This window comes from Giraffa tippelskirchi, chromosome 7, assembly GCF_054371585.1.
Source record: "Giraffa tippelskirchi isolate mGirTip1 chromosome 7, T2T-mGirTip1v1.2.pri, whole genome shotgun sequence".
NCBI classification, from domain to species: Eukaryota; Metazoa; Chordata; class Mammalia; order Artiodactyla; family Giraffidae; genus Giraffa; species Giraffa tippelskirchi.
In genome coordinates this window covers 116,604,446-116,631,364 of record NC_137281.1, presented here as the reverse complement: position 1 = coordinate 116,631,364, position 26,919 = coordinate 116,604,446, and the positions used below count along the sequence as shown (strand labels likewise).

Below are 26,919 nucleotides of genomic sequence, written 5' to 3'. Positions count from 1 at the left end.
AAAGCTACAATGTAAGCAAAATATGATCTTCAAGTATGCTACTGAACAATCAAATGTCAAAAGTCAGCCCAATGTACTGCATTTTAATCTGCTTCAACTGGTTAAATTTTCACACAAAGGAGTACCTAGTATGAGAGTTTATATCATTTCATTTCCTAAAACTATAAAGATATTTATCTTACAACTATACTTAAAATATTTTGTACTCACCTCTAACTAGTCACAGGTAAATGGAAAAAATCTTATATTACCTTGTACCATATGAAATTGCTGTTTCTGTTGGTCACAATTAAAACACTATTTAAAAAAATAAGTTTTATTCAATCAAAATATGCATCATGAGCATTAATAATTTTCTAATAGGATATTACATATTTCATTTTTATAAAATTCATCATTTGCTATGTTGTATAAATTGTTCAACCCCTCCAATTACTGTTTCTCAATTGGAGAATATGTAGTTTCTTAGAAAAAGTTCCAAACGATGAAAACTACACCAGTTCATTGGATAAAGTTCTGGTGACTGTGCTGGAAATGACAGAATTGAATAATTCAATTAACTTTGCTTTAGTGGCTTGTGACATGTGATGCCAGTGCTGTCATGTAAAAGTGTAGGTTCATGTTTACTAATCAAAGGGCATATAATCAAAATTTTCAAGCATAATTTAAGTTTCTTGGCAATATTGCTGCTGCTGTCATTTCACCAAGGTTTAAATGTTAGTCACTATCCCTTCTGCAGATCACCACAGAGTCTTCAGATTTGGTCACAACAGTAATGATGGTTCAAGTTTGGGAGCTTTACCAACATCCAACCATTGTGTAAATTGCTATCAACTGTCATATAGAATCCTTTTTTTGGGTCACAGGTTTTAATCCACTCCAAAAACAGGTTTCTGTTGTTTCAAATCTTAATGAGTGTACCTCCAACTGTCTCCATTCTTGATTTTCTCTCAAGAGAGTACCTTTAAGTCTATTTTTACACTCTCCCCAGACCCAGCAGAAACTTGTGTCTCCTGCAGGGCCTCAAATGGTCGTGAGTAAGCTCTCACCTTGGCTCTTAATTGATCTTCACTTAAAATGGATTTTGAACTTCTGTGAGGCTCATTTTTAAATTCAGATCCCAAGAACAAGATTTTTCAAACCACCACTGAGTAGTCCTTCTGCCAGCAGAGCCCTGTAAGGCCAAATTCATTTTTCTATGTCCTAGTTTGAAATGATATCAAGAAAAGTATTCTCAATTCTTCTGAGAATACTGTATTATTTATTTCTCTGGAAAACAATAACAAAACAACTCAATAATCAAGGAAAACTCAAGAGTGAAGAGCATAATATTGTTATATTTCTAAATAGCACAACTAAAAACACCCTTTATGACAACTCTACTAATTGTAGTCAATTTTCAACTGATCTTACGTTAGCAATTTCATGTGGTACAATCCACAAGTTCATCAACAAATACGTATTGAACATCTACTATATGCTAACATCTGTCTTGTATCTGTACAGACATCCTGGAAAGACTGACTTGATAATATGAAAGTCACTAATTTCAGGGACACCAGTAAGGGAGGAATCTGGTGTCATACTCTACTATTTGTTAGAAGATCCATAAAAATGTATGCTTTCATGTTTTAGCTACATATATTCTTTCTGAAAACATGTTACATGGATTCTCAAACATTCTTTAAACTAAATGTTTAATTTGATATTGCCAAAGTTCAGCATTGAAATACACTTGACCCTTGAACACTGTGGGAGCTAGGGGTGCCAATCTCTTCACTGTCAAACAACTGCATACAACTTTACAGTCAGCTCCCCAAAACTGTGTTTTCCTATCCTAGGATTTAACCAACCAAGGATCATGTAGTACTATAGTATGCTTTTACTGAAAATCAGTGGACATATGCAGTTCAAACTTGTGTTGTTCAAGGGTCAACTGACACATTTTTCAATGATTGTAACTTTTAAAAAAGTAAAAACTTGCCTACATTAGCTATACATTATCTTGAAGCTTCAAGAGGCTTTTACGATTAACAACTAAAATTTATTTGTATAGTACTTTCTAATGCACCCTCACATACATCATTTTTATTTACAATAGCAAACAAGACAATACAAAATATGCGCTAGCAATGGCGTATTAATAAAATCTAAAAGGTAAATAATATTTTCATGTATGCATTTAAAAAAATTATGTAAAACATTAAAATCCCATGTCACTGACCCTCTGTAATACACAGAGGGTGGGGAAACACTGAAGTGAATGCCTGTTATTATGCATCACTGCCCACTGCAGGGGGACCGAATGTTTCTCTAGTGCGCATTAACTGGACATCTTTGTCAGCCATACAGGTATCACAGCCCCATACTGCTGACGCTTCTGCTGTTAGGAGGCCATAAGCTGTTTCGGTCATTCCAGTGCAGATCCGATGAAACCATTTTTGACAAGAGGCTTCACATAAGATGGCATCCTGATCATCATTCACTTCATTTGTACAAATTCCACAAGGATACACTGGGTCAGAAGAAGAATGCCCATGACGGCTTGGGTGGAGAGCAGATTTATTGCTTTTCTCAGTGGGGCACGTATCTGTGGCACCTCTAGGTTGCCGTGGTTTACTCTGTGTCCCATTTGCATGGCTGTTGTTTGTAGCTTCAGTGCTACTCGAACGGCTGTTCTCTTGACTGACGACATTGTTTCGATTCACATTTTTTAATTCAATATTACTCTGATTCACTGTGTCATCCATGTTTAAGTGAGGTGGATGAGCAGAGGAGTTCTGATTTGTGTTTTTGGTAGCTCCTTGACTAAAGTCTTGTTTTGGGGGTGGTGCTTTTGCTTGACCAAAAGTGTTTGGGGGAGGAATAAAAGAATGATTAGATTCTAACGGAGAACTAAAATTGGAATTACTTCCAGGGACAAAGTTAGATGCCAAGTCAGGGTTAGATACTTGGCTAGCATTCTGCGGAGGAATCTGATTGAAGTTTTCAGCAGGATTTTGTCTAAAATGTTGATTAGGCATGTTAACATTCTGAGTCAGTGCATTATTGTAAGAAGGATTTCCAAAACTTGAATTATCATGTGGCCCAAAGTTAAAAGCATGAGGTCGATTAAAACCCATGCCCAGAGGATTCTGAGGAAATGGGTGTGGCTGACTCCTGAGTGAGTAAGGACCACAGTATGGGGAAGACATTCTTGGAGGAACGTGAGGTGGCATTCTGAATGTGCTGTAGCCTCCAAAGCCGGGATACCCAGGGCCAAGATATGGATTTGATGAAGGTAGTGGTTTATAGGAAATAGTATTGTAGTTGTCATCAAATGGATTAGCAGCCACTAGATGGTCAGAGTTTGGATTCGGTGGCGGAGCATACTCAGAGAGTGGAGGAAAAGAAGGCCCCTGAAATGAGAATGTAAAGTGAAATACATGTTTTTGATCAAAGAAGTCATAAATGTTAACATTTATGAACCCAGTTTTAGTTAAATTTCTTTTGAAGTGTTATGAAAATGTAATTCTTCACTTGACCTTTCAATTCCAAATAATGTTTATATTTAATTATATTTAATGATAAAAATGTGTAGGTTTCTTTCATTTAGGAAAGGAAACATGCTATTTTTTTTTGAGCTCAAATTAATTATTTCAAACTCTGGATGTATTCAGTCTTCAAAAGAAGCTTCATTACCATAATTTTCATTTAATATGCTAGCCTATAACTATTATCTTTCACTTAAAATTTTAACTAAAAATACTTTTACACCTCCAAATGGCTATAAAATTAAGTAACAGTAAACAGGACCTAAATTTTTTTTTCCTGGCTAAACTTCAGGGACTAGCTACTGAAGGAGTCCCAAAGCACTATGTTCTAGACCTCAGACTAGAAAAATAAATTGCCAGTTTTAGTCACACTGCAAGTTTAACAGTGTAGCCAAAATGGAGAAAAGTAATGTGTACATACTTCATATTCACTTGCAATTTTATAACAAAAAGAGTGCTTCAACTTTATAAAGGATTAAACCAAGGAAGTCAGTATTTATAAACGTTTATTACGACCACAGATTATAGACAAAAGATGCTTTTTGCTTCATGTTATGTACATACATACTGATTTATTATAATAGTTGAACATTACTCCAGGTTAAACTTGTGTCCATATATTTTTAAATCTTTTCATAAAACTACAGGCATCTATTCCTTTGAAGTCAGATATAAGAATAAGCATTTTAATTTATTTGCCTACATTTCCTTCTTGCAATATTCACTCTAGGCCTACAGTCCAATAATAGCCATGAGTTGCACAGTAAAAACTAAATAAATAAATAAAAATACAATCACTGCAGAATTTACCACTAGGTTCAGAATGAGGATAGGAAACAAAATCCATGACCAAAGTTAAATTTACCTCATAGTGTGATCATATCAGTGAAGAAAAACTGTTAACAAAGAAAATGCCAATTTACCTGTGTATTTGTCTTGCGTTTTTTCTTATCCGGGCTTCCTAGTTGCACACCTGGTCCTCCTAACCCATCCAGTCCACTATCACCACCTAAAAATAAGTAAATACATCCAAATAATATTTCTATTCATAAGTGAAATTTTATATCTTTCATACCAATATTACAGCTACCTGTTAATATGTTTTCTATTTTTATTAGATAAAAGTAGTATTAAGCTTTTATTATCTTTGTTCTTCAAAAGTCTTCCCCATAATCTCAGCCAGAGTCATTCCCTTCTACTTCCACAGCATTGTTTTTTATTTATTTATTTTTTCAGTGAAAAAGTAAGTCTCTATACTACTGTCAAACCTTCAGTCATCTGGTTTCCTATTCCTGAAGCAAATACTGTTGCTAGTTTCTCTCCGTCTTTCCAAAGATAATCTAGATTAATTCTAATATACCTTTAGGGAGTACAAAAACGATGGCATGTTTAGTATGGAACAATGGTTTGCACCTTGAGTTCTTACTTGGAAATCATTCTATGCCATTACATATAGAACTGCTCCATTCTCTAACAACTGAGTAGTATTTCATAGTATGATTATACCATAATTCATTAAACTAGTCCCCTCCCTATTGATGGATTTCAATTGTTTCCAAACCTTTGCTGTTCTGCAATGAAAATCCATGTACAAGTCATTCCTAGAACTAGAATTATGGCATCAAAAGTATATGCCTTTTAATTCTGAAAGGTACTGTCAAAATACAACAATGAATGTGGGCATGATTCTCTCAATATGATCAAATAAAAGCAAAAGCTTGACTATGTTAAAAAGTAAGTTTATCAATGGAACTTTTTTGCATTAAAAAAGCACATTTTTTATTACAAAGAATTCTGAACATATACAAAAGCAGACAGAATAAAATTATGTACACATATATGTAGCCATATAATACATATTTATAATAGATTAATAAATAAATTCAATGGGTTGACAGAGGATTATAGGAGACTTGCTCATACATGTGGGTTCTAAGAAAGAGATACTTAAACTGAGACCTAAAAGATGGCAAAAAATCTCTCACGTGAAGAGCAGAACAATAAGCCTGTAGGCAGACAGAATAAATAAGAAAGGAGCATGAATGTGTCTGAGACATTTAAAAGAGGCCAGTGTGTTACTGAACTCTGATGAGTACCTTCAGAAGAGGCTGAAGAGACAGGCAGGGACTAGATCAATTTAAAGTGTTATGGACTGATTGCTGTATCTCCCCACGATTCCTACATTGAAACCCTAACCCTAATGTGAGAGCATTTCGAAATGAGGGCTTTGGGAGGTAACTAGGGTCATACCAGGTCACAAGGGTGGGTCCCTTATAATGGGATTAATGGACTTAGAAGAAGAAAAAGTGATTGTCCTTTCTCTCTCTCCCCTTCCCTTCCTTCCTCCCTCATGTATACACTGGGAAAGACCACATGAGGACACAACAAGAAGATAGGAATATACCTACAATCCAGGAAGAAAGCTTTGACCAGGAACTGACAAACTGGCTGGCACCTTAATCTTGGACTTCCTAGCACCAGACTGTGAGAAAATAAATTTCTGTTGTTTAAGCCAACCAGTCTATGGCATCTTGTTATGGCAGCCCAAGCTGACTGAGATACAGAGCCTTGTAGTTTATGATAAGGAATCAGGATTATATTTGGAGAACAGTGGATGATCATTTAAGAATTTCAAACAGGAAAGTAAAACGATTTGTGTTTTTAAAAGATTACATTAGCATTTGTGCTGAGAATAAACTGGTGATGAGAATGGGGTCAGAGCAGGGAGACCTGTAACGGTATCTTCACAACAGTAGTTCAGGGAAAGAAATGGTACATGTCAATAAAGAGAAATCAGCATGTTGGCAATAGTCCCACATATAACAAAACGCAAAGCAGATTTCTGTAAGGGCTATTTCATTTCAGTTCAGTTCAGTCGCTCAGTCGTGTCCGACTCTTTGGGATCCCATGAATTGCAGCATGCCAGGCCTCCCTGTCCAGGCCTCCCTGTCCATCACCAACTCCCTGAGTCCACCCAAACCCATGTCCATCGAGTTGGTGATGCCATAAAACCTTCTCATCCTCTGTCATCCCCTTCTCCTCCTGCCTCAATTTTTCCCAGGATCAGGGTCTTTTCAAATGAGTCAGCTCTTCGCATGAGGTGGCCAAAGTATTGGAGTTTCAGCTTCAACATCAGTCCTTCCAATGAACATCCAGGACTGATCTCCTTTAGGATGGACTGGATGGATCTCCCTGCAGTCCAAGGGACTCTCAAGAGTCTTCTCCAACACCACAGTTCAAAAGCATCAATTTGGCGGCGCTCAGCTTTCTCTATAGTCCAGCTCTCACATCCATACACGACCACTGGAAAAACCATAGCCTTGACTAGATGGACCTTTGTTGGCAAAGTAATGTCTCTGCTTTTTAATATGCTGTCTAGGTTGGTCATAACTTTCCTTCCAAGGAGTAAGCATCTTTTAATTTCATGGCTGCAATCACCATCTGCAGTGAATTTGGAGCCCAGAAAAATGAAGTCAGCCACTGTTTCCCCATCTATTTGCCATGAAGTGATGGGACTGGATGCCATGATCTTAGTTTTCTGAATGTTGAGCTTTAAGCCACCTTTTTCACTCTCCTATTTCACTTTGATCAAGAGGCTCTTTAGTTCTTCTTCACTTTCTGCCATAAGGGTGGTGTCATCTGCATATCTGAGAGTGGTATTTCTCCCAGCAATCTTTATTCCAGCTTGTGCTTCCTCCAGCCCAGCATTTCTCATGATGTACTCTGCATATAAGTTAAATAAGCAGGGTGGCAATATACAGCCTTGACATACTCCTTTTCCTGTTTGGAACCAGTTTGTTGTTCTATGTCCAGTTCTAACTGTTGCTTCCTGACCTGCATACAGGTTTCTCAAGAGGCAGGTCAGGTGGCTTGGTATGCCCATCTCTTTCAGAATTTTCCACAGTTTGTTGTGATCCACACAGTCAAAGGCTTTGGCATTGTCAAAAAAGCAGAAATAGATGTTCTTCTGGAACTCGCTTGCTTTTTTGATGATCCATCGGATGTTGGCAATTTGATCTCTGGTTCCTCTGCCTTTTCTAAACCCAGCTTGAACATCTGGAAGTTCACGGTTCACGTATTGCTGAAGACGGGCTTGGAGAATTTTGAGCATTACTTTACTAGCGTGTGAGATGAGTGCAATTATGCGGTAGTTTGAGCATTCTTTGGCATTGCCTTTTTTTGGGATTGGAATGAAAACTGACCTTTTCCAGTCCTGTGGCCACTGCTGCATTTTCCAAATTTGCTGACATATTGAGTGCAGCACTTTCACAGCCTCATCTTTGAGGATTTGAAATAGCTCAACTGGAATTCCTTCACCTCCCCTAACTTTGTTCGTAGTGATGCTCCCTAAGGCCCACTCGACTTCACATTCCAGGATGTCTGGCTCTAGATGAGTGATCACACCATCGTGATTATCTGGGTCGTGAAGATCTTTTTTGTACAGTTCTTCTGTGTATTCTTGCCACCTCTTCTTAATATCTTCTGCTTCTGTTAGGTCCCTACCATTTCTGTCCTTTATTGAGCCCATCTTTGCATGAAACGTTCCCTTGGTATCTCTAATTTTCTTGAAGAGATCTCTAGTCTTTCCCATTCTATTGTTTTCCTCTATTTCTTTGCATTGATCGCTGAGGAAGGCTTTCTTATCTCTTCTTGCTATTCTTTGGAACTCTGCATTCAAATGAGTATATCCTTCCTTTTCTCCTTTGCTTTTCGCTTTCCTTCTTTTCACAGCTATTTGTAAGGCCTCCTCAGACAACGATTTTGCTTTTTTGCATTTCTTTTTCTTGGGGATGGTCTTGATCCCTGTCTCCTGTACAATGTCATGAACCTCCATCCATAGTTCATCAGGCACTCTGTCTATCAGATCTAGTCCCTTAAATCTATTTCTCACTTCTATTGTATAGTCATAAGGGATTTGATTTAGGTCATACCTGAATGGTCTAGTGGTTTTCTCCACTTTCTTCAATTTAAGTCTGAGTTTGGCAATAAGGAGTGCATGATCTGAGCCACAGTCAGCTCCCAGTCTTGTTTTTGCTAACTGTATAGAGCTTCTCTATCTTTGGCTGCAAAGAATATAATCAATCTGATTTCGGTGTTGACCATCTCGTGATGTCCATGTGTAGAGTCTTCTCTTGTGTTGTTGGAAAAGGGTATTTGCTATGACCAGTGTGTTCTCTTGGCAGAACTCTATTAGCCTTTACTCTGCTTCATTCTGTACTCCAAGGCCAAATTTGCCTGTTACGCCAGGTGTTTCTTGACTTCCTACTTTGGCATTCCAATCCCCTATAATGAAAAGGACATCTTTCTGGGGTGTTAGTTCTAGAAGGTCTTGTAGGTCTTCATAGAACTAACTATTCAACTTCAGCTTCTTCGGCGTTACTGGTAGGGGCATAGACTTGGATTACTGCAATATTGAATGGTTTGCCTTGGAAACAAACAGAGATCATTCTGTCGTTTTTGAGATTGCATCCAAGTACTGCATTTCAGACTCTTCTGTTGACTGTGATGGCTACTCCATTTCTTCTAAGGGATTCCTGCCCACAGTAGTAGATATAATGGTCATCTGAGTTAAATTCACCCATTCCAGTCCATCTTAGTTCACTGATTCCTAGAATGTTGATGTTCACTCTTGTCATCTCCTGTTTGACCACTTCCAATTTGCCTTGATTCATGGACCTAACATTCCAGGTTCCTATGCAATATTGCTCTTTACAGCATCGAACCTTGCTTCTCTCACCAGTCCCATCCACAACTGGGTGTTGTTTTTGCTTTGGCTCCATCCCTTCATTCTTTATGGAGTTATTTCTCCACTGATCTCCAGTAGCATCTTGGGCACCTAGCGACCTGGGGAGTTCATCTTTCAGTGGCCGATTGGAGCTACCCCATGCCCGAGGTCACGGGCGGCGGCCAAGAGGAGCTACCCCACGTCCCAGGTAAGGGGCGGCAGCTGCGCTTTGCTGGAGCAGCCGTGAAGAGAGACCCCACATCCAAGGTAAGAGAAACCCAAGTAATACGGTAGGCACTGAGAGAGGGGATCAAAGGGCAGACAGACTGAAACTACAATCACAGACAACTAGCCGATCTGATCACATGGACCACAGCCTTGTTTAAATCAATGAAACTAAGCCATGCCATATGGGGCCACCCAAGACGGATGCGTCATGGTGGAGAGGTCTGACAGAATATGGTCCACTGGAGAAGGGAATGGCAAACCACTTCAGTATTCTTGCCTGAGAACCCCATGAACAGTATGAAAAGGCAAAAAGGGCTATTTAGGACAAGTTTAAATACTGTAGAGGTAAAAACTATGACAAACAATAACAAAATTTTAGTAAGGATCCTGGAAGTTAAATTAATATTTAAACACCAAAAGCCTTCATATATAAAAACCACAACAAATTAAAAGATAAAGGAAAAGAAAAGCTTTCATTTTCAGGAACAAAACTAAACTAAAATAACTAGCAATAAATTTAAGAAATGCGCGAGACTATGAATAAAAACTTTTTAAAAGCCCTATTGAGGGATAAAGAGGAAGTCTTCTAATGAGTGGAAAGGTACTCCTTGTTCTGGCTAGCCATCTAGAACAAAATAACAGTTTCTCTTTAGAGCACATATTATCCCAGATAGCCTGGTTGTGCCCTCCTCAGAGACATCAGCACTGAGTCACTAGGACCATCCTCTAACCCCATGGGCATTTATAAGCCTAAGCAGCAACCCCTTCTCAGAGACCGGAGTTTATAAACTCCACAGGGTCCCTCTTGTGAGTGGACATATTTTTATAATTCCAACATCTTTCCTATGTCCTACAGCCATGAGGACATAGGGAGCTTCTTCCCACAGTTGTTACCTCTGTAAAATCTTTAGTATTCCATTTTGCCAGTTTAATATCTGTTAGCAATACTTTATATCAAATTCTTTAAGTTAAAGATAATTGGTATGGTTTCTGCCTCCTGACTAGACCCTGACTGATACATAGCTCAAACCCTACCAGCCAGAAACTATCATTACTCCTAAGTTAACATCAGTCCAGACTTTTAGCTTACTATCTACCTACCCACTTTCACTCCTGTGTATAAACATTGACAGTAATATCTTTACAAAAATGAGATATTTTTAAATAAAACCATTGAATGTTAACTTATTCAAATTTAATAAGGAAAAAGAAATAAGTTAAAATGATGAATATGCTAAATGTTTCATCAAAAGAGAATTCTCTAAGGCGAAAACATCAATAAAAACATTAAATAAAAAACATTAAAAACATGGTTTTTCTTTTTTCTTTAAATAACGTTGACACTTCCTGAATTCAAAGTTGAGGACTATATAAATTTTACTTTTTCCTTTTGTCCTGTAGGTTATGGTTTCTTCATCTCCTGCATGCTGTTTTTCTTTTTCTTCTCTATGTGTGTTAGTTCATTAGTTTGCTATAGTATGTCTGAGTAATTATCATGCTTTTATTTTTACCTTGAAACTTTGCCCAGACCTTTTAAGCTCTGATTTAATGTGTGTGACTTTGACTCCCTTTTATTCGTATCTAAGGTTGTTTGCCTGGCTTAGATGGTTTTCTTGGCTTAGGTGGTATGTATCTAATCTTATGATGCTTTTCCTTTACATTATTTTAATGTTAAACCTAGCCTGACATTCCTACAATAAACCCTATATGAATGTTACATTTATTAGACTGGATATTCTCTTTAAAATGTTTGCCTATCTTAGTAAGGTTATTAACCTATCATGTTTTCTTGAAACATCCAGGCTCTTAATTTTGAGGTTTTGTTAAGTGCATATCTACCTACTTGTAAGGTGCAGTAACCCACTCACATTAGAGTATTCCCTTGTGTTGTCTTATTCACCTTGTATCCCTGAAGACTTCTTTTCTCTCAGAGAGAGTCCTTTAAAAACAACAACAAACCTGTTTTACTCGTTTTTTTTCCCTCACTCAAAACAGTGAGACAGTAAGAACACTCATTTAATTTGCTTTTCACCAGACTTGGGGTTACTTAGTGAGAATTCTCAAAATTTTGTAAATCACCAACAGCTCCCAAGAGAAAAGGGTTGTTTTAGAAGCCTAAAACAGTGATCCAGATTTCAGCCTGTTCCAGATTTATGTTACTGGCCTGTGCCACTTCCCTTGTTTGTTGCTGCTATTGTTTGCCGGCTTATTTATTTTTTTTAAACCGTTTTGGTTCATTTCACTTGAAATTTAAGAAAAGACTCCGTGGTTTTGTTCTAGCATCCTATCTTAGTAGTTTCTATCTAACTATATCAATGTTCCTTCACTTAATCTTCATAACAAACCCATGAGGAAAATCATCCCCATTTTAAAAAAGAAACAAAGAGAAATGAAATTGTAAAGGTATGAGCCATACCTCTGGTAAAAAGCAGCTCTGAAATCTGAAACTAGGACTTGTTTTCTTTTGCTTTTAGGTGTGCAATTCAATGGGTTTTTGTTTTGTTTTTAGCATATTCACCACCACCAAGCAGTGTAACTTATCACCGCTATTTAATTTCAGAACATTATCATCATCCCCAAAAGAAACCACGTACCTTTAGCCCTATAATATGTGGCTCTGTGTTTGGCTTCTTTCACTTAGCATAATATTTTCAAGGTTCAGCCGTGTTATTTTATGTATTACTACTACATTCTTTTTTATGGCTGAACAACATTCCACATTATTTTTATCCAGTCATCAATTGGTGAACATCTGGGTTGTTTCTATTTTGGAGAAACTATGAATAATGCATTTATGTACACGTTTTTTAATGAATGTGTATTTTCAATTCTCTTGGGTATACACCTAGGAGTGGAGTTGCTGAGTCATGATATCTCTATGGTCAACATTTTGAGGAAACATTAGGCTGTTTTCTACAGTGGCTGCATCATTTTACGTTCCCCACTTCTGAAGTCTGAGGGTTCTAATTTCTGCATATTCCCCCCAGGATTTATTTTGTGTTTTTTTATTTTAATAGTGACTTTAGTGAGTGTGAAGTGGTATCTCCTTGTGCTTTTAATTTGCATTTCCAAAATTACTAATGATGTTGACTACCCTTTGATGTATTTATTGATCTTCTTTGCAGAAATGCTTATTCAAGTTCTTTGCCTATTTTTTCAGTTAGATTGTCTTTTCTGTTATGTTTTAAGAATTCTTTACATATATATTAAGGATACTAGAATCTTATCAGATGTAAAACATGTAAGTTTTTAATTTTGGTGAAGTCCAACTTATTTATTTTTGCTTTGTTGTTTAAGTAAAACTAAGTTTATCTAATTTCTAAGATATAAGTTTGCCTTCCAGAAATCTTATACATATAATGTCTTCCTCAATGGCCCACAAAAGGCAAAAGTGGAAACCTCTGGATCAAACTAAAGAACTCCTATCTTAGGAGTTTATAATCTATAAAAAATATTGAACCACTATTTGTACACCTAAAACTAATATAATATTGAAATCAACTACACTTCAATTTAAAAAAACTACAAGCTGGGAAAGATAAACACATTCACTGAAATAAAATATAGTTGTGACCATTAAAAATTTTTAAATAAAAAAATAATAAAGGGAATCTTTCAATTCTAATTTGGCATGGTAATCCCACTTGAGTAGGTGGTAAGTAAAGAACTAAGACAGATCCAGTTCACTCCTTAAGGTCATTTATTCAAAATCAGATGGTTCAAGAATGACTAAACCTCTTATCAATATATAACTTTCAGTAACCTATATAAAATGAACTAATGAGTTCATATTAACAATTTGCATCCAGTTTTCCATAACAGTATATACTAACATACTGAAAAGAGAAATGTGTTGTTCTTGAATCTGAATACCTAGAAATTCTGTAGAACAGAATTAGCAATGGGCTTGAGGTCAAATAATAAAGTGACTATATAAAGAAACAAAGGGGCCAAACATCAAAGCCCTGTCTTTCCTAACATTTGTTATGGGTACTTCATCATAACAAAAGTGTAAATAGAAATAGGTAATGCTTAATAATAAAAATTGATTAATACACCCAAAAAAGAGATCCTTTTCATTATAAGGACTGGAATGCAAAAGTAGGAAGCCAAGAAACAACTGGAGTAACAGGCAAATTTGGCCTTGGAGTACAGAATGAAGCAGGGTAAAGGCTAATAAGAATTCTGCCAAGAAAACGCACTGGTCATAGCAAACACACTCTTCCAACAACACAAGAGAAGACTCTACACATGGACATCACCAGATGGTCAACACCGATATCAGACTGATTATATTCTTTGCAGCCAAAGATAGAGAAGCTCTATACAGTCAGCAAAAACAAGACTAGGAGCTGACTGTGGCTCAGATCATGAACTCCTTATTGCCAAATTCAGACTTAAGTTGAAGAAGGAGGGAAAACCACCAGACCATTCAGGTAGGACCTAAGTCAAATCCCTTATGATTATACAGTGGAAGTGACAAATAGATTCAAGAGATTAGATCCGATAGACAGTGCCTGAAGAACTACAGATGGAGGTTCCTGACATTGTACAGGAGGCAGTGCTCAAGACCATCCCCAAGAAAAAGAAATGCAAAAAAGCAAAATCGTTGTCTGAGGAGGCCTTACAAATAGCTGTGAAAAGAAAAGAAGCAAAAGGCAAAGGAGAAAAGGAAAGATATACCCATTTGAATGCAGAGTTCCAAAGAACAGCAAGGAGAGACAAGAAAGGCCTTCCTCAGTGATCAGTGCAAAGAAATAGAGGAAAACAATAGATTGGGAAAGACTACAGATCTCTTCAAGAAAATTAGAGATACCAAGGGAACGTTTCATGCAAAGATGGGCTCAATAAAGGACAGAAATGGTAGGGACCTAACAGAAGCAGAAGATATTAAGAAGAGGTGGCAAGAATACACAGAAGAACTGTACAAAAAAGATCTTCACGACCCAGATAATCACGATGGTGTGATCACTCATCTAGAGCCAGACATCCTGGAATGTGAAGTCAAGTGGGCCTTAGGAAGCATCACTATGAACAAAGCTAGGGGAGGTAATGGAATTCCAGTTGAGCTATTTCAAATCCTCAAAGATGAGGCTGTGAAAGTGCTGCACTCAATATGTCAGCAAATTTGGAAAATGCAGCAGTGGCCACAGGACTGGAAAAGGTCAGTTTTCATTCCAATCTCAAAGAAAGGCAATGCCAAAGAATGCTCAAACTACCACACAATTGCACTCATCTCATCTCACACGCTAGCAAAGTAATGCTCAAAATTCTCCAAGCCAGGCTGCAACAATACGTGAACCATGAAATTCCAGATGTTCAAGCTGGTTTTAGAAAAGGCAGAGGAACCAGAGATCAAATTGCCAACATTCGCTGGATCACTGAAAAAGCAAGAGCGTTCCAGAAAAACATCTATTTCTGCTTTATTGACAATGCCAAAGCCTTTGACTGTGTGGGTCACAACAAACTGTGGAAAATTCTGAAAGAGATGGGAATACCAGACCACCTGACCTGCCTCCTGAGAAATCTCTATGCAGGTCAAGAAGCAACAGTTAGAACTGGACATGGAACAACAGACTGGTTCCAAATAGGAAAAGGAGTACGTCAAGGCTGTATATTGCCACCCTGCTTATTTAACTTATATGCAGAGTACATCATGAGAAATGCTGGGCTGGAAGAAGCAGAAGCTGGAATCTAGATTGCTGGGAGAAATATCAATAACCTCAGATATGCAGATGACACCACCCTTATGGCAGAAAGCAAAGAAGAACTAAAGAGCCTCTTGATGAAAGTAAAAAAGAAGAGTGAAAAAGTTGACTTAAAACTCAGCATTCAGAAAACTAAGATCATGGCATCCAGTCCCATCACTTCATGGCAAATAGATGGGCAAACAGTGGAAACAGTGGCTGACTTTAATTTTTGGGGCTCCAAAATCACTGCAGATGGTGACTGCAGCCACGAAATTAAAAGATACTTGCTCCTTGGAAGAAAAGTTATGACCAATCTAGACAGCATATTAAAAAGAAGAGACATTACTTTGGCAACAAAGGTCCATCTAGTCAAAGCTATAGTTTTTCCAGTAGTCGTGTATGGATGTGAGAGTTGGACTATAAAGAAAGCTGAGCATTGAAGAAGTGATGCTTTTGGACTGTGGTGTTGGAGAAGACCTTTGAGAGTCCCTTGGACTGAAAGAAGATCCAACCAGTTCATCCTAAAGGAAATCAGTCCTGAATATTCAGTGGAAGGACTGATGCTGAAGCTGAAACTCCAATACTTTGGCCACCCAATGCGAAGAACTGACTCATTTGAAAAGACCCTGATGCTGGGAAAGGTTGAAGGCAGAAGGAGAAGGGGACGACAGAGGATGAGCTGGTTGGATGGCATCACTGACTCAATGGACATGACTTTGAGTAAACTCCAGGAGTTGGTAATGGACAGGGAGGCCTGGCGTGCTGCAGTCCATGGGATTGCAAAGAGTCAGACACAACTGAGCGACTGAACTGAACTGATTAATACATTAGTCTCTTCTAGTACATATAAATTACCTTTCACAGCATTATTAAGATTACTGAATAACTGCAACTTTTTCTATTAAAATACTATAATTTAAAGATGAACAAAATGTACTCTACCATCTCTGTTCACTTTCTAAAACTTTAATAATAATTGCTATATTTATTGTAAGGCATAACTCTGACATTTGGAATCATTTAAATAAATTCCATATTTTCAAGTAATCTGTGAGCAAAGCCATCTAAAATTCTTTTTTGAAAACTGAATTTTATAGTATTACTTTTTTATTTAAGAGTTAATATTTTCCTCCATAAAACAATCCTTCAAGTTCCCACTGTTCTCTGTTGCCCCACTGATTATTCATCTAAAAAGTTAATGATGGCATTTCCAATGGCTTGACTCTTGGCCTTACCTAGGTCCCTCCCATCACTGTCTGTAATAATGCTGGTTCTGTCATCTCCATGATGTAATAAGTCATGTTAAATCAGATTCATGCTCATTGGGGCTAATTAGAATACAAGCTACCAAGAATTTATGTAATTATTACCCCTTAGAAATGAAGTTGCAAGGCCAAAATCCAGAAGAAGGGCAAGTAGTGGTTATAGAGGTAGTTATTTAGGTTATCTTAATAACTTGATGCCAAAGCTTCTATCTGCTCTACACTCTGCAAGGGAAACCATGACCATTCAGCCAGAAGTTGAGAGCTCTGGGGCATGGAACCAAGAAAAGGGGAACTTCCAAGGCTTGTTATAACAATGGCTACTCTGATCCTTTTGTTAATTCTTCAACTTCTTAATCTCATCTCTTCACTCCTACCTGCCCAGTGCCCTCCTAACGCACAAGGGGCAGAGAAGTTGGAAAGAGTGATGTCCATGATAGAGAAAGAAACCTCTCTCATTCTAAGAAAGTAAAGGAATTTAATCTATATATTATCACCCTTCATTATGTCAATCAATCTCAATTAAGTAAAATAAACTTTCACCTTTTATGTAGATCTGGAAGCTTGTTTCTTTCCTTATCGTCTCAGGGGAGTGTTCAATATATTAAATGAAGCTATTTTTTCCCATCTAAAGACTCTACAAATTAATGATTTTTATATGAAACTCATTTATAAGGATAAAATCATTTATTTGTGTGTGTTAGTCACTCAGTTGTATCCGATGCTTCGCAACCCCACGGACCATGCCCTGACAGGCTCCTCCATCTGCGGGATTTTCCAGGCAAGAATACTGGATTGGGTTGTCATTTCTTTAACCAGGGGTCCTCCTGACCCAAGGACTAAACCTGGGTCTCCTGCACTGCAGGCAGACACTACCTTCTGAGCCACCAGGGAAGCCAAAGTGAAAGTGAAAGTTGCTCAGTAGTGTCTGACTCTTTGCAACCCCCTTGGGCTATACAGTCTGTGGAATTCTCCAGGCCAGAATATGGAGTGGGTAGCTGTTCCCTTCTCCAGGGAATTGTCCCAACCCAGGGGCCAAACCCGGGTCTTCCATACTGCAGGTGGATTCTTTACCATCTGAGCCACCAGGGAAGTATTTGTAAGCACTTTTTATTTCTTAAAGAGTGGATTTTTTCATTTTTTAAAGTGTGTATTATTTACTTTAGGCCTCTTATGGTTTTTTCTTGGTCTAGGTACAACTTCTTTATTCTTTAGGTTTAAGACTCAATCTATTTTGGCAACATTATTCTTGTACACTAGATAATAGTGTGCCTCATATATTTTAAATTTTATTTTATTAAGCTCATTTTATTCACAATTATGGTTTGGTTTGTGATAGTAACTGTTCTCATAAGTAATGTGACTACATTATTTTAAAACATTTTTGTTGTTGTTCAGTCGTTCAGTTGCATCTGACTCTTTGCGACCCCATGGACTGTAGCATACCAGGCTTCCCTGTCCTTCACTATCTCCCAGAGTTTGCTCACACTCAAGTCCATTGAGTCGATGATGCCATCCAACCATCTCATCCTCTGTCACTCCCTTCTCCTCTTGCCCTCAACTTTCCCAGCATGAGGGTCTTTTCCAATGAGTCGGCTCTTCGCATCAGGTGGCCAAAGTATTTGAGCTTCAGCATCAGTCCTTCCAATGAGTATTCTAATATTTTTCTGTAAACAGGCCTGCTTCAGCATTATTCCAAGTGTGTATTTTAATATGTGAATGTACTAGAATAAGTATGTACTCTAGACTGATTTGACTCAAACCAGGTTTTGTCCTCAAAAATGTTTATGTTGAAATCCTAATCTCAGTGTGATGGTATTAGGAGGTGGGGTCTTTGACAGGTGATTAGGTCAAGTGGGCTCTGTCTGCCCCTATAAAACAGACCTAGGAGAGTTTCCTCACCCCTTTCCATATTAGGACAGAGTAGGAAGACTTGTCTATGAACCACGAAGTGGGTCTTCACCAGACACCAAGTCTGCTGGCTCCTTGCTTTCAGATTTTCTAGCTGTCAGAACTGTAAGAAATAGGACTTCCCTGGTGGTCCAGTGTTTAAGAATCTGCCTGCCAAAGCAGGGGACACGAGTTTGATCCCTGATCTGGGAAGAATCCACATGATTGCAGGACAACTAAGCATGTGCACCACAACTACTGAGCCTGTGCGGGGTGACTACTAAAGTCTGGCCACCCTACAGCCTGTGCTCTGCAACGACAGAAGCCACTGCAATGAGAAGCGTGCACACTGCAACCAGAGTAGCCCCTGTACGCCGCAACTAGAGAAAAGCTTGTGCACAGAAACAAACATCCACCACAGCCACAAATAAATAAGTAAATAAAGGTTTTTAAAAAAACAATAGTAAGAAATAAAATATCTGTTGTTTACAAGCCACCCAGTCTACGGTATTCTGTTACAGCAGCCCAAACAGACTGGGCTAATACATTGCCTAATACAGTACCTAATACATTGCCTGGCACAGAGTAGACACTCAATTGCTAGTCCTCATTTTGTTTTCCTTCAGACTAAACTTTATCACTAGTGCACTTTACTTCAGTTTCTATAGTATTTAACATCCTATCAAAATATCTAATAACCAGCAGTGACGACACAATCACTGGACACTCAAATATCAGTTTTTCATAACAGTCCAGAAATCTAACATATAATGTCAGTTGGATGTGAGCTTCTTAGCTAAACAGCTTTATCTTCACCTGAAACATATACTTTTATAATACTGGTCTCTACCATGGAATGGAAACATTGTGAATACAGTGTTACATGAATTCCATCAAGCATTTGGCAAAATGGCCTTATATGACTGAGATGAAAAACACATTATTTCCTTTTCAAAATAATGGCAGAAAGTGTCCACTATATGATGCCTCAAACCTATATCAATCTGGGCATGTAATAAGTATTAAATTAGGAAAGCCCTCAACCTCAGTCATTTAAGTTTTCGAATATCTGTGGTTCCTGTGCCAGCTGTTCTCCCCAAACTAACAATCGCTGCATAACTGTGGTGCATGAAGTTTAAGGCTGCCCACAAAGGTAAAGCTGAGAAGGGTGAGTAGATGGTGTCCAAGTGGAAAGCTGACTCTATACATAACACCTCTAATAATGGGAGGTCTCAATGGAGCTGATGCTTTGAGGATGGGTGTCTTACCAAAGTTAGGAAAAAGAAGAGGACATGCCTAGCAGAAGGAACAGAATGTGCAAAGAAAAATGTAAAGGCAAGAGAGCTTATGACATCTAGAGGGGAAATGTGAATATTTCAGAAATGGAGTATGGGAGACAAGGATGAACATTTCATGAATACAAAGGATGGATGACTAAGTGGTAGGCCTGGGTCAAATAAGAATATAGGAATGTTGGATTGGGTCAACATAAGAAGGTTGGATTTTCATCAGAAATGCAACGGGAAACCAAAGAAGAATTTTACAAAAAAGAGTAATGTGACTAAACTGTGTTTGGGGAGCACTATGTGGCTAGGATTTGAGGCCCCAGAATTTAAGTTCTAGCTTTGCCACTTACTAGCTGGGTAGACTTGAATATGAGCTTCCCAGGTGGCGCTAGTGGTAAAGTTCCTGCCTGCCAATGCAGGAGACACCAGAGGCGAAGGTTCTATCCCTGGGTCAGGAAGATTCCCTGGAGGAGGAAACGGCAACCCACTCTAATATTCTAGCTAGGAAAACCCCATGGAGGGGGAGCCTGGCAGGCTACAGTCAATGGGGTCACAAAGAGTCAGACATGACTGAAGCAACTTAGCAGGCAGACTTGAATATGTTACATTACCACATATTACTAAATCTCTCTGAACATCAATTCCTCAATTTAAACCTAGAATAATAACATAACTTACAGGGTTATTGAGATGATTAAGCAAGATGATCCACTGATGTACTCTAGATGATCTCTAGAGTACATACTTATTCTGTTTAGAAAACTGCTTGGTAAGTACTTAATAAATGGTAGTTATTTATCACCAGCAGTAAGTAGCAATGTGGAAAATGGGTTAAAAAAGACAAAATGGGTCACTGAAACCAGTGACAGGGTTAGTGTAATAATCAAAGAGATAAGCAAAATCTGAACTAAAGAAGTAGCTGTGGAAAGACTAGGAGATGATGGGTGCAAAACAGACTAAGACAGAATATCTAGTACTTTGGGACAGTGCTGAGTTGCAGTGGGGGATGGGTTTGGGTTACTAAATAAATGATATTTATCAGGTTAGGGAATATGGGACAAAGAGCATGCTGAAGGTCTCACAGACACCTTTCATTTGTTAACAACAAAACCCATTTATCACTCCCTCATAAATTTATTCTTTTATATATCTGTGACACCATTCTCTTTTGTTTTTCTTCTCTATCTCTCTGGCTACTCCTTGCCATTCTGTTTTTCAGTGCCCTCTTTTCCCTCTTATCTCCTAAACATTAGTGTTCCCAAAGTTGCTTTTCTCAATGCTTTTTTATTCTAACTTTCCACTCTCTTGGGTAAGCTCATCTACTCCCAAGGCATCAAATTAATATTCACATGTTTACTGATAACTTCCAGATCTCTATTTCTGGCTCAGACCACCCGCCTCAGTTCCAAACCATGTATATCCATTGCATACTCTGCAGCATCCCAAGGGGATACATTCAACATGCTGAACACCAAACTTGCTTTCCTGACACTCTGCCTAGTCCTTACATATGCTAATTAAATAATAAAACAAAACAACAATCCCCCTCAAAATCCTGTCCTTTAGACTTTCTCTCACCAGTTCTTTCCCTTAATTCTATGACTATGTAAATTATGCTTCCTCTTCTATCTTAACCCAAATCTTCCATACACTCCTCTTATCAAGATGGTCCATATTTTTTTTAGTACAGTCTACCTTGTATGCTTCTGTGACATTTCTGTGTTATTATGCCACTCTAAAATACATCCTCACCTCTCCAATGTCATTTCAACTCTGGTTAAAAGCTTTTCACCTGAGGGTGTACAGTCTTTTAAAAGCAGATAGCTACTTAATCACTTTTGCCTCATGACTAGTGAAATTTCTACTAAAGAACTATCATTTATTCATAGTCTAGATGGAATTATCTTGATACTATATACTGTTCAGCACAGTTCTGACATGAGTCATATAATGTCAGCTGTCTTAATTTTTCCATGCAAAATCAGTAATAAATCAGACAGAATTGTATTTGAAACAATAAATGTGGCATTTATGTAAAAAAATAGCATTTCATCTGAAATGAATGCTTCAACTTCCTTCTTCATCTCTAAATTTGCTTTTCTTCTTCATTTTCTCTTTTATTCTCTAACTCTTCATTTGCATCCTTGATGCTATTCCTTCTCTCATATGCAGAAACTTGATTTATGAGGATAGCAGCCTTGTCTGTTTCACGCCCAGCTTCCACAACAGCGAGTACCTGGCACACTGTAGATATTTTTTTAAATGTACTGAATGCCTTATTAATGAATTATCCTCTTTTTCTGTTGCTTTTTCAGTTTCTCCCCTCTTCCTCTAAATCAGGTCCTTCTATTGGTCTACTAATATGTCTATCATTTTTCAAGGGAGAAAAAGTAAACAAAGAGAATCCATACAAACTTTATCTTGACTCCTTCCAAGCTATTGGCTACCTATTTCCTTCTGCCACCAAGCTTCTTTTAAATCACATCTTCACCACTTAATATTCAGTACTTTGAAATGGGGTTTTCTCCCAAAAGTGCCTTCTCAAAATCATCACTAAGTTCCTAGATCTTCTTCTCACCCCTCATCCTCCTTGCTGCTCTTTCTACAACGTTTAAAACGAAGGAACACCCACTGCTTCTTAAAACTTTCCTCCAGGAGGCCTTCCTTGACTCCCTTAAAGAGGGGTTATATGTTTATTTTTCCACAGACGATCACAGCACTTATCACGCTGTTTGTAAAGATTACTTTTCAGTATCCCAGACGACACTAAAAGTTGGTGAAGACAAGCGATATGTCTTATCAATGTATTCCCACTGTCTACCCAATAAATATTTGAATAAATGAACGAACACTGTCATCAGATCAACACCTAAGAGTGCTAAGAATACTGGATAACAGGATTGTTGGTTAAAATAAGGATGATGGTAACATTCTAAGGGAAAAGGGCAAGTAAAAATTGGTGGGAGGGGCTATGGACAATCTGAAAGCAGCATACAGATATGAATGAGTTCCTCCATGTAGTCACTCATTAATTCATTCAGTATCTACTGTGAGCAAGGTAGTTAGGGAAGAAACAGAAAAATAATCAAGATATTGTACATATCCTCATGGATCTGTCTTTCAATCAAGGGCTGAGGGTTTGGGAGGTGGTAAGAACTGGTAGGAAATATGAGAAAGATACTTTGCCACCAAATATGAACTCTGAATCTAATATTAAAATATCAGGACAAGTTTGGAAAACTACCAATCCGCTTCCTCTGGTCCACTTACCTATCATAATCTAGGTCTACCAACAGCAGCAGTTCTCAAGCTTTTGTGTACACAGGGACCACCAGGAGAGCTTGTTAAGGATGCAGAGAACTCTCTCAGAAATCCTAATTCTGTGGGTCCAGGAAGCTACATTTTTTATAAGCATCCTAATGGATCATGATGCTTTAGGTCTACAGAGTATACTATTATAAAGTCCTTAAGTCATTCATGTTGTCCTAATTTTGCCATATCTGAGTTACACCTATAAAATTATTTTCTAATAATTCTTCTAAAATTAAAAATATATATAGGTCTCTCTATAGATAGACACATGTAGAGATATATGCATAGATAGGTATATCTATACATATATATGCATATCTATACATATATATCTATACATATACAGATATGTAGAGAGATCTATCTACCTATATATGTCTATCTATCTATTGTCTATATCTTAGCCTTATCCTCAGCTAGAGGTTTGATGACTTACATTTTTTTATACACATGAAATACATAACCATTAAAAAGTCTGTCTATGTAGATCAATGGGTGGAGAAACAGCTTGAGAAGCACTGTTCAAGAGATTATGTTCTGCAAACACCACATTCTTATAAGCAGTCAGATGATATAAATTATAACCAAAAAGCTTCAGGGCAATGAAGTTCAGCAGAACTGTGCTTCAGAAGAGCTCATGTAGATATACTGGTATCTTTTATGGATTATAAAATAATTTTAGAATGCTTTAAAAATTAATGTTCTAATTAGTACAAAACGACTTATTATAAAAACTCCTCTTCATATTGGCTTTTTATTTTAAAAAAGTGCTTTGTCTTTTATTCTGGTACTTAACTCTCACAGTATTCTTGAGCTGACACCTGAGTGAACTCCCAACATCTAAGTTAAAACCACTAGTTGTAACAAAGCGAAGATAGATCTGTGCTCTTGACCCACAATGAAATACCCATCAATTTTATTTAAAATTACACTTGATTAAGACTGACAATTGAATTCAAAGGTATAAACTTGATAACGATTTCTTTTCCTTCAAACCCAAAGTAATTTATAATAATAGGCAAAACAATATGGTACACATATCAAAGAAATAACTATTTCATAAAGTCTACTCCTTAAAGGCTTTGGCAACTCATAACCACTAAGAGAAAAGTTGAAATAGAAAATCTTCACCAAGAGAAAGATTGTACTGATGTTAAGCCGGTAAAAACAATATTCTGCTCTAAATTATGTTTTTGCTTAAATGGTTAAGAAAATCAATCTCTATCTAAACTCAAGTGATGTTATTTGGATTCCACATTGTCATTGTGTCTCAAGCCAGTTCTACAGATTTAATCTCTAGTCACAAGGAACAAAAACACAGATGAATGGCTGTGGTCCTTGGTCTCTACATCACTTAAATCAACTGGAAATTTACCTTACTACTGATTTATAAAGCACTTTATCTTGTTTGGATGAAAGGTTTATTACAATAGCCTCCTAACTAGCCTCCCTTGTTAGCCCTTGTTCTCTACAGTCTATTCTCCACACAGCGGCAAGTAAAAACCTAAGTCACATCAGTCACTCTCCTAGACAAAACCATCCAGCACCTATCTCAGAGTGCAAGCCAAAGTAAAATCTTTCAATGGCTCCCAAGACCCCCAATACACACTCACCCTATCCTTCAGCTCAGTTCACTCTACTGTCCCTTTGCTCACTCCATGCCACTTACAAGAGTTTCTATGCAGCTGCTTGAGCACACTAGGCAAATTCCAGACCCAGGGCCTTTGCACTTGCTGTTCCTCTTGCCGACACTGCTATTCCCACGTATATCCATAGAGCTCTGCTCTATCACTCCCTTTGGATCTTTGCCAAATTTCATCTTCCAGGTGAGCCCTCTTATAAATAATCACTACCTCCTCACCCCCATACATACTTTCTACCCACTCTTCCTGCTTTGATCTTTTCCATAGCACTTACCATTTGACATTTTATACCTTTCAATTGTTCATCATCTGTTTCCCCCACGAGTTTGAATTCCTGGTGAGTGAAGATGGTCTTTTTGCTTTGTTCACCGTGGTATCCCAGTGTCAAAAACAGTGCCGAGCACAGAGTAGATGTTCAATAAATATTTGCTTAATGAGCAAACTGTATGACTTCAACTTTAGGACTTTCAACCTTAACCTTATTGAACGCTAGAAATAAAGAGCTGGCGGACACTCCCCAAATTTCGAGCCGGCACTTGACGTCTGAACTTACAGGCAGTATCTTTTGTCTGGCACACGTTCCCTCTGATATTTCTTAGTAAGGCAGCAGGGAAATTCCTAACTCGTGTGCTAGGAAGAAGCCAGCCGACCGACCGTGTGTAAAACTGATTTGGGGCGACTTGCTTCTTATCCATAAGCCAATAGAGGAAAACGTTTTGAATGCATATAGTTTCTCCTCTCCTAAGGAAAATAAGCTGCATGTTTGTTGTCTTTCGGAGGGTGGGAAGGGGGACCGGGAGAGACCTGAAGGCCCGGCACACCTTCTGCAAGAGCGTCAACTCCTGTGCGGTCCAACTTACTTTTTTGTGGGGGGTAGGCATCGTTCGTGGTCTCTACCGGGGGTGTTTCTTTCTCACCCTCTGAGCTGCCTATTGTGCTGTGTCTGGCCAACGAGGTAAGGTGGGCGAGAAGCGGGGTATGAAGGGATGCGGAGTGCAGCTTCAACTGCCTCCTAACACAAAGTCGGGGCGGCCAGGGCCCGGCGCGGGGGTCTTGGGGGCGGGCGAGCCCCGGGGCCGCGCGCCTTCGACCGCAGCCCGAGCCCCGGGGCGCAGGCGGGACGCGGGCTGCGCGGAGTTAGGCCCGGACAGAGCCCCGTGGCCTCCCGGCGGCCGGGCACGCGGCCCCCGCGCGCCCCGCTCACCCGGCTCCCCTCAACCCGGCGCCCTTCTCGGTTACCTCGAACTCTCTTCAGCGAAATGGGATCCTTCTCCTGTTCTGCTGACATTACAGACCGCAAAGCATGACTCCCCCCCAGGCCGCGGGAATTCGGTCTCTTTGATGCTGCGGCGGCGGCTCCTCCTCCTGCTCGCGGGGCCGCTGCGGCTGCGAGGCGAGCCTCCGAGCTGAGGCGCGGCCGAGGGCGGCAGGGACGCGGGCCGACTTTGCAAAGTTTGGAAGGAGGACGAGGCCTCCGGGCGGCCGGGCGGCGTGCGGGGTCCGGCCGGGTTCAGCGGCGGCGGCGGGAGCGCGGCCTCGGGGCGGCCCCCCGCCCGGGGCCGGCGTGTGCGGAGGACGAGTGCGCCGCCGCCGCCGCCTCCTCCCACTCCTTCTTCGCCGCCGCCGCCGCCTCAGGAGCCGCTGACAGGGGAGCCGGGAGGCGGGCGGCCGGGCCCAGGCGGCGCACTCACAGCGCCCTCTGAGGAGGAGGTTTGTGCTCTCGCCGCTCTCGAGTCGCAGACACAAAAGCCCCCAGCCTGGAGCCGCCTGCAAAACCCGCTCTGGGGCGGGCGAGGGACGTGGCGCGGCCCCGCGGCTTCCCCGCCCCGAGCTCCCCAGCCCCGCGCGGGGACGGACTTCGCGGGGAGGCGGGGGCCGCTGCCTGGTCCCGCGGCGCCTCCCGCCGCCGCCTAGCGCTCCGCCCCGGCCCAGCCCCCACGGCCCGCGCGCGCCTCTCGCTCCGCGCGGGGCTAGCGGGCCCGCGGCCCTGGAAGTCGGGGCGGGCAGCGCGCGCCTAGGGGCCGCCCCGCCCAGCCCCGCGCTGCCCCGCGCGCGGCGCTCCCCTCCGTCGCCGCCGCTGCCGCCGGGCCCGAGGACGCCCGGCTCGGCGGCCGACGCGCCCCGGCTTCTTCGAGGAATCAGCATCTCCGAACTTCTTCCGAGGCCGCAGCAGGCATCTTGGCCTCGCGGCCAGGGATCTGAAAGAGGAACGTACGAACCGAGAAAACTTTGTATACGGGAGCTGGAGAGTTCGCGGGCAAGTGGAGACCCAGATTCCCCACTCCGTGTCCGTGGTCTGGACACCTGTTTGTAGAATGCCACAACTGCAAGTTTTCACGACCTGATTCTC

At 39.9% G+C, this 26,919-nt stretch overlaps 1 protein-coding gene across 2 annotated transcripts; it reads right to left on the bottom strand.

Moving 5' to 3' along the window:
• Nucleotides 1–1,317: 1,317 nt before the first annotated feature.
• PYGO1 (pygopus family PHD finger 1) lies at nt 1,318–26,422 on the bottom strand. 2 transcript variants are annotated; one of them, XM_081510252.1, is made up of 4 exons: nt 26,212–26,422; nt 25,809–25,913; nt 4,457–4,542; nt 1,318–3,398 (listed from the first exon to the last, which is right to left on the bottom strand). In XM_081510252.1, exons 2-4 carry the CDS (start codon nt 25,855–25,857, stop codon nt 2,274–2,276), a joined length of 1,260 nt encoding a protein of 419 aa, XP_081366378.1. In that variant the 5' UTR covers nt 25,858–25,913; nt 26,212–26,422; the 3' UTR covers nt 1,318–2,273. The 2 variants fall into 2 exon arrangements, with proteins under 2 accessions (XP_081366378.1, XP_081366379.1); XM_081510253.1 differs by lacking the exon at nt 26,212–26,422 and having other exon boundaries at nt 25,809–26,202.
• Nucleotides 26,423–26,919: the final 497 nt, after the last annotated feature.